We start from the raw sequence: 12,198 nt of genomic DNA on the forward strand, positions 1-12,198 counted from the left end.
TTCAGGTATGCTGTGCGGTTGTAATGAAAGCACCGGAAAGCGACTTTAGCACGACTATATATCTAGTCGCAGTTGGCTTCCTGGCGCTGCTGATGACTCTACTGGAGTTGGGAGGGTTTGTTTGGCAAGGTGTCGGGAACGGCGCAAGGCGGGAGGATAACAATGGCGGTTAGACTAGGGAACGAGCATATCGCGGGACCAGCAAGCCAATGAAAGACGTTGGCGTGGGAGAAATGCAAACAATAAACGTGGCTTAGATGTGGAGTATGGAGATTGGGAAGGGATACTGAAAGGGAATTTGGAAGATTGGCCAACATAAAGTGGAAGAGGAGCGTGGGCGGAGGCGCAAGAATAGGTAGTTGGGCAATTGTTTGTGCGTGATACCCACGAAGGTGATAATGAATAGAAGCTGAACAAGGGGATTTGGGAGCGCGTGTGTGAGCGACTGGGGGCGAGTCAAGAAAGAAACATGATGCTGGTTCAAGGAAACAATTGTGCAATGCCATAAGCTAGTACAGGATGCTAGGAGATACCCAAGTGGGTATTTCATTAAAAGGGGGGATTTGCCAGAGATCGATGGGGAATTGTGCAGGACATATGTGCCTAGTAATGCCACTTGCAGCATTCTGTACAACATATGTACTGCATGAGCCAAGTAAGTACCCAATATACATAGTAATGTACATGTATACGGTAGTAAGTAGTATTCGGGGTCCGAGTGGTGCAAACAGTGTAGGTATTCATAGGTAGGTAGATAGGATTCCTCAAAATGTGTTGCTTAGGTATGTAGCTAAGTATGGTCGGGGCATGTGGTAGGTATCGCGAGATTTGACTTACACTGCTCCTCGGGCCGCGACATGTTGGAATCCTATCAATATCGACAACACCGTTAGCGCCGCTACCCCATACACATGACAATGACGACATATTGCCGGATATGGTAGTTACCCTTTGTGTCTTGGTCGACTAAAGTCGATCTCCAAGACTATAGGCCGCTGTGCGCTAGAATCGCAGACAAGAGACAAAACCGATGTTGGGGGCCGGAAGTATGTTGATGTTGGATGTCGTCGGGGTGGGTGGGCGCGAGGTAGGTACCTGGATCTGACCTGGATAGGTAAGGTATGGACTACCTAGGTAGGTAGGGAGAGACGTGGGGACGGAGGGGCGTTGGCGCTGTCGGTTAGGTAGGTGGCTCTCGGCGCTTGTTGTTGCTTTGCAAGTTTGTATGTAGGTAAGTGAATGGAATGGATGTCTCTTCCCTTGATATCACTTCGCGGCGCCTAGAAACGGAAGTTAGATTCGGGCACGAACGATCGTCCTGTCGAGAGGGAGAAAAGAAGAATAGGGAGGAGCAACAGCAGCAGCAGGAGGAGGAGGCTTTGGTCGAAATTGTTATTGCAATTTCCCCCTAACCGAGACAGTGACCCTACGCACTTTATAATATCGATTGGTCTCCGTGCAGTCGGGTTCGGTATCGGTGCCACGACGCAAGCGCCTTGGACTCGGAAAAAGGCAGAGCCAGAGAGAGGCAGGGCCTAACAAGAGGCGCAGTAAGAACGGGCAGAAGGACTTTAGAAAATCGCAGTTGTTGCCTGGGAAAGGAGATGATGGTGATGATGAGGCCTCACTGTTTCCCGTCGACCTCAGACAAATTCTCGGGTAGGTACTAAGTAGGTACTTAGGAACCTACATGTATCAAGCAATCAACCCTGGAAGGTCCTACCTGCGTACTTACTGTGTAGGCAGTGTAAGTAGTGTGCTTAGTAGGTACCTAGCAGGGGTCATTAAATCGACGCTTGACTATTGCTAATACAGATAGCTCTCGGCGGTGCAGACAAATAATTCAAAAACAACTGCGCAAGTGGAAAAACCAAATTGTAGTGCCTATAGTAGAGGGGACGTCTCGGATGGAGTTTCAAAATGAAGAAACGAGGAGGTGCAGAGCAGCAGCACGGGTGACATATATCTACCTAGGTATCTAAGCAACCTGTAAAAACTTGAGGATCCTGACATGACACGACAGATCATAATAAGACCATTCATTATGCCTCTCTCTACCCTATCAGACCCTATCAATGATGGGAGAATGCCACCAATGCCCGGCTGCGATCCTTTTCACTGTAGGGCTACATATAGGTTGCACCAGCTGCCACCAATACGATTTGGATCTCCGGGGTGTTGTACATTGGGTAGCGTGCCATTACCGATGTGCTGTCATGCCAGCAGCTGTCTCTCTCTGTCTGCTCTGTGGCTGATGCGGACGCGAGCTTCGCAATTGCAGATGGCAGTGCAACGGGGGTCCTGGGGGTTTTTGTCAGTTCACTTTGAAGCCTTTGAAGCTGGACAGGGCGCTTTATGACAATCCTAACCACGAGGATGTGGGGAACTGCCGGACCTGGCAATTACCGAAGGGAGGCCTCCCTCTAGATTGCGTGGGTAACACCAACGCTACCCAAGTACAGATCTCGGTCAAATAGGTGAGATGTGACAGGTAAGAGATCACACCTATAAACACGTAGGTACGCACTGGTACGGATTACTTACCTACGACAAGGATGACACAACCCGGTAGAGTGGGCGTGTCTTCCTGGACCAACGTGTACATAGTTAGTTGAATCACTTCATTGATCCAAGCTTTCGCGCCAAGTGACGATCTCCTGCCCAAGACCGCTAGTCTAGCACATTCGCCCAAGAGATCTCCAAGACCAACCTCCAAAGCTTAATCGCCCGCTATGCATTTGCTACCCGATGGGCCAAAAAACTTGGTAAAAGCTTGGTGAAAACTTGGCTGGACATCAAGCCATGGATGAAGGTGTCTCAATCGAGTCTACACCGCCACTCATGATGATGGCTTTGTATTGTAGAGACGAAGAAGACAGGAATACGTCATACACACTGCTCATAAAATGAGCCAAAAGACAATTAATTTTTTTTATCGAAGCCCAAAGCCTCCCTGCAGGAATGTCTCTTCCATTTTTGCTTTCACCGCACCGTGCCGCACGTCAGCTAGGTAGGGGGGAGCCCATTTTGTGATTTTTGGCCTGCAACTCCCTGTCTTCAGCACGACCATGTCCATTCATTTCTTGTCTAGTAAGTTGCATGGGCTCGATATCCGGCGCATACCCAACATACATCCCAGGCAATACGTATTAAGGGTTTAGCACTCTGGCCTGTTTATATATATTCTCCTGTCAACGACAAAATGTGAAATTTCCATCTGCTGGCGTCAGTCAGAGTCAGTCTTACTAAAGTGGCATGGTCAACGGGCTGCGCCCTGCCAAATATTGCAATCGGCCACCTGTCTGCCTCATCCTGTCTTTGAGGATAATACAACTCTGGTACTTGTGTTCGTATGATTTTGAATCCGCACATCCCTCCTTACATAGTAACTAGTTAAGGGGTAGGTTGCCGAGGGCGCTGGAAGGAACCGCAACGCCTACCGTAGGAAGGTTTCACATTTCTGGTAGTATAAATAGGTGGCTATTCTTGAGGATAGGAGCTTCGTTTGGCAAAATAGATCCTTGTTCTCTAGATCGTTCATGCCTACTTATTGATAAGCACAAGAATCACTTATGGCATAGATGGTTTTTCTATCTCATACGAGCTGGACCTATTGTAGTGTGCCAGATCACATATGACAACGTAGTAAGCGTACCGTGTCGTGGCTGAGTATAAGTAGCGTGCGAGTTGGCTTACTACGCTAAGTCTTTATCAATTCTTGACCATCAACCCTTGCCTGAGGAGATGCTGCCTCGATGTGCTCATAATGCATTGCTTCGAGTCGCCGTGCGATCACTTATATGTGGGGGAGTATGCATAAGGTGTTATTAACTAACTGCCTCGCCCAGCAGGTATTCGCTTTATATTGGACAGTCAGATTAGGCCATACGTTTTTTTTGTGCTGATGTGAGGCTAAGATATACAACCAAATTTGACGTTCTATATGCTGTAATGCCTAGAGTGGGCACATTTTGTGTGCATGCAAGACTGGTGAACCAAGCCTCGTCTGTAGGTTCAGGCAGAACGAAGTCACTTCTGGACTACTCGGGGTGGTGGTTTCGGGAGTGATGTTAGCTCGAAAAACCGAGTGACTCTTCGGCATGTATATGGGTTGACTCAGTTCCTTATGCTATTTGGTACCTAGTATTGGACACTGCCTCGTCTAAAGAGCAGCGAGCTGGCTAGGCTTGGGGTGTTGGCTCTGGGTGTAGGGGTGATTAATAGGTCGTTTCCACCAGCACTTAGAATCCCGGGAGGCAGCCCCAAAGATGGAATACTAGCATCGGGAACGACATTCGGATCCGTAGGAACTGCGAGCGGTGTCTCAATACCATGTTCCAGAGTCTCCTTGTAAAAAGCCTCGAGAGTCTGTTCATCGGTGCAGAACTCAACGAGTATATCCTTGAGCGCCTCCGGTATAGGAAATGTTGTTGTGGGCCCACAGCCGGGCTTTGAACCAGACACGTTACGCAACGGTGATGACTCAGGAGGGTTTATCCGAGCCGATGGTGCAAATAGAACGGGTCTCGTCATAGGAGAGGCTACAGGTGGCGGGTCGATAGCTCGGCGATTGGTGTGCGTATTGCCGGCAACTACTGGCCGCGATAGGCTGAGCTCAGCTCGAGCTTGCAACTGAGCTGGTTGCGTGGCGGCTACTCGATTCGTATATAATCGATTAGCCGCTAATAAGAAATCACCATCTTCGGTGATCTGAACTAGATGAGCACCTGAACGGTGAATATACTGCGAATACTTGAAATCTGGCCTGCCCCATGAGTAGCTGACGTCCACGTTGCTCGGGAAATTAGTGGCAGCTTCGTAATCGAGTACATAGTCTAGTTTTTTGAGTATTGCTTTATGGTAGAAATATTTATCTGACTGTGGCTGTGGGCTAAACGACCCCGAGTTGTAATACATGGTTGGGCACTGGGTTGGTGGCGGGATCGCGAGCTTGACTCGATATGGCCTTCGGAATGCATTTACTTCATTGACCCTACAAGCCTCTGCAATGGGGATTTCGACTAGGCGAAGACCATGCTGACTAGCAGTGGCCGCCCAGGTCTTCAAGGCATCGTCGATAAGTTTCGTGGTCACGTTCATCCACTCTAGCCTGATATGAAAGCAGTTGTCGGGGTTATGCAATCTATCATAGTGAAGATTGATCCTTTCGGGTCGAAATGATTTCTTGCGAGGGTCAACATCATATTTCATCATCTTGCTTAACACTACTTTTGGTCGCCGCGTTCCGGCGGTGTTCGAAGGCCCAACTGTCGGTGTTGTATGACAGGAAGTCTGTGAATCTTCACCATCAAAAGAACTAGGACGTGGGACATTAGGCTGGAAGGGTCGAGGCGATTGTGCTGGTACGGTTTCCAATGCCGGTGTTGCAGGTACAGAGGCGTCCCTCTTCCGGTTAAACCAACTTTGTGGGTGACCTTTGGAATACTCGCTTGCTATTTGATAGAAGTACTGCCCATCGCGGAAATTATGTCGCTTTTCTACGTGGACGAAAATTCCGCGGTCCCGTTCCTTTTTCAGATCTTTTGTTTCCTTGTCCTTGTCTCGCGGTTTGTCATCTTCATAGACCATCAAAGTATTCCCTAGCTCGACAGCCTCTTCGCGGCTTTCAAGATCTTCAAAGTTGTCGAGCAACCACGTGGTCATGTCTAAACCGATAAAGCAGTGATAGTGTAAACGAAAATGCCACCGCCGCGTTTGCATCCGGATTCCGCCAGCATCAATGGGTTGTTGGATAGCTTCTGCAAGAGCTGCCACATTGAAGTTGGACTTCGAAAAGCGCTCTTTGTTGGATACGAGGCCCTTTCGGTGGACACCTTCAGCATTTTCAAATAAAGGCAACGTCTCCATCTCTGCAGCGATAACTACGGACGCATTTTCCGTCTTGTAAATAATGTCGAGGGGATTTGGGTCTCGCTTTTTGGTCCCCACACTTTGAAATTGTCGTTCTTCTGGTGAAAGGTGACGATGTCGTTGCCATATCTGGGCGAGATTTTTGATCCCTTCCAGTCGAATCTCTTCTACGTCGTCTTCATTCTTCACTTGCGGAATAGAAGACGTTCGAGGGTACATTGGTATTAGCACAAAACGGGCTCTCCAGAACCTAAGGTTTTCTGTCATCTCATCTGTATGTCCTGCAAGATAAGAATCGATATAGTTCCAATTTCTTTCGGGTTTTGGGGTCATAATGTCGATCTCGATGCTTTCATAGGTCTTATCGAACATGGTGCGAATTGCTGGCTTGTATAATGACAGCGTGTGCCCTAACTGCAAAAGCGGTTCTGTTGGTTTGCGGACAAAGATATTCACTTCAACTTCAGTACCATTAACACACGATAGTTGGTGGATTGTGTTACCGATGCCCATGAAAATGCACGTTCCATCGCCTACTGTTTTGTCTATTGAAAATATGTCAGCAATGCGGACAGCTTTCTGGTCAAACGCTTTAGCTACAGAGGGCCCGATGATGACTTGAAACCCATGAGCGAAGCGAGCGCTGACAAGGTCCTGTAAGAGCTCAGCACGAGATGGCTGTTCATCTCCAACCTCGTCATCGATATCTTGAGAGACATTATATGGCTGACGCTGGTATTCTGCGTTCAACTGTGACTGACTAGGAAAGTGCTCTGTCGTCAGGGGAACCGCAGCTGGACATGATAGAGATTTCCATTTCATAACTTTCATCTCAGACGGCACGGGAAACACGTGTTGCCAGCGACTGAAGAGTACCGAGTCATCGACTCTGTTAGCATCAGGGTTGGAAGGATTAAGAACAACTAGCCATGGTGCCATGGCTGTTGTAGGCGAAAGTGTAGAAGGTAGTTCTGGCACTCCACCAGCCCTCAACTTGGAATTATAGAGCTTTTTCTGATCCTCTTCCCGCAGTACGTCCGAATATTTTGTGTCTCGGTCGTCACGGTGCGCACTTCGAGCTACAGAGTAAGGAACAATAGGCCCTGACTTCAAAGTACTTATCGTATCCATGCTTGGTGGAGGGGCTCTAATTTGGATGGGCCTGGTCGGCGTATTCGGCCTGGGGCCCTGGTTTTGTTCATCTAAATGCGTTTTTCTGCGTTCAAATGTCGGAGGGGACGCAGGGTCAGTGTACGGTCTCGATATTCTTCGTGAGGCGTGCTGGATAGGTGTCATCGGTGATAAACTTGATGTCGATGGTACCTTGATAATGCCTGTACCGCTAGATTGGAAAGCATTAACGTGTTCAGTTTTCAATTCAGCAGAAGCTGCTTTTGGAGCCGCAATCCCAAATCCTCGGTGACCGAGGCTGATGTGCCGCATGAGTTTTGGAGCCTTTGCCGAACTATATTTGTGCTGTGAGGTGGATGCGGTCGAGTCCCTACGAGACATCGTTGAAGACTGAGTTCCTTCAGACTCAACTTTGGACGAAGCAACGCTCGATGACAGCATTATTGACGGACCAGAGGTGCGTTTGTCGCCAACAGATGTTCCGAATAGACTGGTATCTTCAACCAATTGTTTTTTAGTATGCTCCTCAAGTTCTCGATAGTCACTCGAGACTGCAGTTTGATTTCGAGGAGGAAGCCGAGATCGAGATTCATCAAATGCTTGAAGCTGCTTCCAGAGGGACGTCTCACCAGGTTTTGTAAGCTTCTCAGGGGTAAACTTTTGGAAACCATATACTGGCTCAAATAGATCCAGTCCTCTCCGGTTCCGAGAATGTGATATATCGTAATGTGGCTTGCTCATGGGTATCGAAAATGAGGGATCCGAGCTTAAGTAGGGTGTCTCGATTTCGTTGGTTTCCAGGACACTTCTCATTTGAAGATCATACAATCTACATCGAATTGCAAACTCGTCTCGCGAGTTGCTATTCAACGAGTGATTCACGGCCGACAGCGTGGCGCCATGAAAAGCCAAAGCCTCTTCGGACTTCCCTGTCCAGTAAGAAACATGCAGCCACTGAGGTAAAGCGAACGCCCACTCATCGGTTGACCTCGATCCAGCTATCTCACTTCGACCTGACGCATCGGTAGCCTTGTTGGGAGACGAAGACTCATAAATGGTGGAATAGCTACTACCCAAAGGAGTGGTTTGTTTGGGTGTATTGTCGTGACTTTGCAGAACTAGGGGTTGTGATCGTTGACTAGCACTGATGAAATGAGGATTGCGATACCTAAACAAGGGAACGGAATGCAAAGGCAGGTTGGGAATACATATGAGGTCTATGCCAATCCCATTGCCTACGAGAGCTTCCGTGGTGCGCCTCAAAGATTCATACTCGACCTCAAAAACGCCCGGTCCAGGGCTAATCAACACAATAGATATGCCTGTTCGTAGCAAGTCTCGATCAATGTAATCAGACGCGTAGATTGAGGAGGCCAAGCCGATGGCTTCAAGAAAGTTTCCGTACATAGCGGCGGATGGCTCAGCCTTGATCTTGGAAATTGATGCGCCTTTTGTACCCGGATCTTCTGGGATTTCCATTGCATTACTCATGGCCTCTCGGTGATGTATATTGATATCGCGGCGGAACACATTAAACTCTTTCTTTAACTGATCTAGAATCTTGGTCCATTCGCCACTTGATATTTCACTCACAACAACACGGTAGAAATCTTTATAGGGTCGCCTACTACCCGACGTCTGGAAACCTGTGTAGTAATTATCGTGAAGGGCGGTATTGGCCAGATCCGTAGTCAATCCCGTGTCATACTCAACCCGCGAGAAAAGGACAATACTGACAAGGTGTTTTACCTGAAGCATTGCCCACTTCTTGAACAGAGCAGGCAGAAAGCCATTGACAACTTTGTAAAACATAATCTCGCCAGAGCCGTCAGAGTCAAATTCCCACATCTCACGTGCCATCTGAATGAACAACATATATCTCGCCGACTCGCTTCTAAGAATGGGGTGTGTTTGGCGTCCAAAGAAGGCGGACTGGACCTTGCGACCAGCGACAAAGACGGTAGTAACGGTAGCCTTGATGGTTCCTAGGAAATATATAATCTGGCCTTTGTACACAGTCCTCTCAGCCAGGTCTGCGACAGCAAGCTTCCACATATCAGATCGCGAAAGATACATATCTTTGAAGGACAACTCGACATGAGAAGCTTCAATGGCTGGTGAGGAGTTGTCGACCGGTACTAGTATGACTTGGGCTCCTTTCCTCAAGTTAAAAGCATCCCCTACATGTTTTGCAACATATACCTCTACAGTCGGCATCCGAGCTTTTAAGTCTTTCGGCATGTCCTTAGCGACAAAGACATATCTCCGCGCAGAATCATCGCTGGATCTGGGATCCGCAGCAGTAGGAGCCCTTGCATGGAGCGGCGGCCTTGAAGACGAATATACGGAGCCCTGCAGTCGATCGGAGCGGTCCGTCTCCGGCTTGATACAGGTCACAGACATCAAAGTCCCGGGCTGGATAGCGCCACCGCCTACCAAATCGAAATTCAGGAGTACATCGTCGCGAACAAATGGTGACTCGTGGATTGTCACGGTATAGATGCGTTCGGACGGTCGCTTGGAGGACTGGAAGTCGCGGATTGTTGAGTTGCTAGCAAGTGAAATGGCATCTGGAGACTTGGACGGCTCGATGGAGAGCTTATCTGTGCTTGACTTGCTGAACTGTCGCAAATGCGAAGTCCAGTGCGACGGGCGACGGGGCGCCGCGGGTGATAGAGCAGCATTACGAGACATTTGCACCTCGGTCAGCCTATCTCGGGAGCGATGATTTCACGCATCATATTCCAGACATTGGCGCGTTACTCATATTGGTATACTGTATGGCGAGCAAGGTGATGTCAAGTAATGGAATTTTCAATTACTCTGAAGCTGGCGGATTTGGTGGATCATTAATAGAGGCACAGGCTACAGCATGTTCTCAATGTTAAGTCTGGCAGAATTGCACTGATGGGGCGCGCTACTGGGAGCACGCAACCAGACCGCCTACTCTATCTAGCAGATACCCTTAGACTACTTAGGTACCTAGTACTTGCATGGATTTGCAGCTGCCAACCTCAGGCTCTCTGGTAAGGAATTGTCAAGTTGCAAGTTTGCACATCTACAATTGCTGTGCAATGATTTCAGATGATTTCTATCTACCAAGTTGCTTAGTAAATTTCCAAGTTCGCAAGGTCCTGACCTTGGCTTCTCATTTTATCCATAATAACTTGGTGCGACAACTTCATTAGTTGTTCCGCTAAAGCATCATCCTGTGCAAGGTTGTTGCCGCTTTCTGGAACCGCTGGTGGGCATATATATTGGCCTGACTTGTCAGTGACCGTTGCCGCAAATAGCGCAGGCTTAGCGCCCTCAAACTGATCCTTTTTGAATGGCTCCATGCCTATGGCCATTGCGTAGCCGGCTCGTGGGAATGGCTCCAAGATGTCTTCTTTGCTCATCTTAGTACTGACAAATCCGGGGTGAACCGAGTTCATAAGGACGTCAGGGTGGCCTGCGTTGGTCACTTTCTTTGCGAAATCGCGAGCATAGAGCATGACCGCGAGTTTGCTACGACCATACTGCGGGTTGGGGCCAAGGTCCTGATTCAACTCCTCGAGGCTCTCAAATTTGGTATCCTTCGGGGCCTGTTGATGGGCATTGCTTCCAAGATTGACAATTCGGACCCGATCTCCCTTTTCTGCCGTCTTCTTCAACAGTGGGAGCAGCTTGGACGTTAGAACTACATGACCAAGATGGTTTACGGCCATATGACGATCGACTCCATAATCAGTTAGTTGGTATGTCATTATACCCCTTCCCGCATTGTTGACTAATATGTCAAGTCTATCAGTATTCTTTCCGATCTGTTCAGCCACACTTGCTGTTTTCTTCCAGTCAGACAGGTCGCACTGATACCAGTATGTCTTGTCCGCTGCAGCTTGACCGAGCTCTTCAGCAATCGCAGCCTTAGCACCGGTGACTACTTCTTCCGAAGTCGACAGAATATAAATCTTGGCTATGTTGTGCTTCAGCAGCGTGTACGTAACACCATATCCAATGCCCTCGCTGCCTCCAGTGACAACGGCCACTTTTCCAGAAAGATCAGGCACATCGTCAAGGCTGAATTGATCTATGCAACACAGAAGTCAGCCAGCTCTGTCGCAAGGAATGCCTATGACACGTCTAATGGTAGGAAAAGCTAGCATTTTCCCAAACAATGTCTCCGCTTAACATATGATTAGAGCAACGTAACCGGTCAGCACATACGGGTAGCCAATTTTTCCGCCGGACCTCCAAAATTTTCGGCTAGCGTGTTCTGTTATATGTCAGTCAACGCGCGAAGCGGTGATTGTGCGATGAGTGCTAGGTTACCTTGATGGTGTCCATTATTGCTGGCGAGGCAAAGGTTCTAGTAAATGGTACTAGCTTCAACGGCTTCTTATGACTCGGTGAAACAGTAAATACGCGTGGTAATTTCAAATTGCCGTGTCTAACAACACAAACAGTTTGAGGCCTCAGTAATGTAGATATCCTTTGGGTACGGCACTCAAGCATGGTGATCTGCTTAGAAGTGTCTTCCAATCACTACGTGGCTTCGAACTTTTCCCCTTTATACACCAACAAGCTGAAGTCATTATATCATATTGTAATCATCACTTCTATCTAATGATGTCCTGTCATAGGTATAAATGTTGAATGCATCTGGCAGTAGTATCTCATTAGTACTAAGTCGAGATTCCTATGACGCACTGACTTTTGGCGCTGGATCGAAATGTGGGTGTACAACGCGGTAGAACACCAGCAACTTAAGTTGTGCTTTGTTGCACCAAATCGGAGATTTACGGTTTACATCATCAGCACGATTGCAGCGCATTCTACATAACCTACATTCAATGCAGTAAAAGACTAGGACCACTTCCGCTATTCACGACGTATAAGTAAGTATATGAGCCATGATGGTTACCCAACCCACTAGCCTCCATATGTAGTAAACGAGTTAAAACGCCAAGAACCTCGTCACCCCCGTCTTTCCTGGTGGCATCACACGCATAGTACATACTTCGAAGTAGGTGTCGTATGTAGAACACTGATACCTATGGTAGAGGGTCTTCGGCCTATAACCCTGCAAATGATTGCAGTGCCTACTTAGGCGCATGCACATGCACAGGTTCAGTTCTCGGAATCACATCGGATGCTACGTGCTGACCGTCCATCTCTGCGCAGCGCCTTGGCATAGTGTCAGATCCGGTGTAACCC

General features: G+C 48.2%; 1 protein-coding gene across 1 annotated transcript; it reads right to left on the reverse strand.

Moving 5' to 3' along the window:
• Nucleotides 1-4,140: 4,140 nt before the first annotated feature.
• Nucleotides 4,141-11,328, reverse strand: F5B22DRAFT_633253 (uncharacterized protein; the record flags this gene model as incomplete). Its single annotated transcript, XM_047976811.1, has 7 exons — nucleotides 4,141-4,891; nucleotides 4,928-4,950; nucleotides 4,984-6,285; nucleotides 6,316-9,605; nucleotides 10,142-11,071; nucleotides 11,209-11,257; nucleotides 11,314-11,328. The coding sequence occupies 7 exons, from the start codon at nucleotides 11,326-11,328 to the stop codon at nucleotides 4,141-4,143; spliced, it is 6,360 nt and encodes a 2,119-aa protein (XP_047835233.1).
• Nucleotides 11,329-12,198: the final 870 nt, after the last annotated feature.

This window comes from Xylaria bambusicola, assembly GCF_022495145.1.
Source record: "Xylaria bambusicola strain CBS 139988 unplaced genomic scaffold F5B22scaffold_3, whole genome shotgun sequence".
In the NCBI taxonomy this organism is placed as follows: domain Eukaryota; kingdom Fungi; phylum Ascomycota; class Sordariomycetes; order Xylariales; family Xylariaceae; genus Xylaria; species Xylaria bambusicola.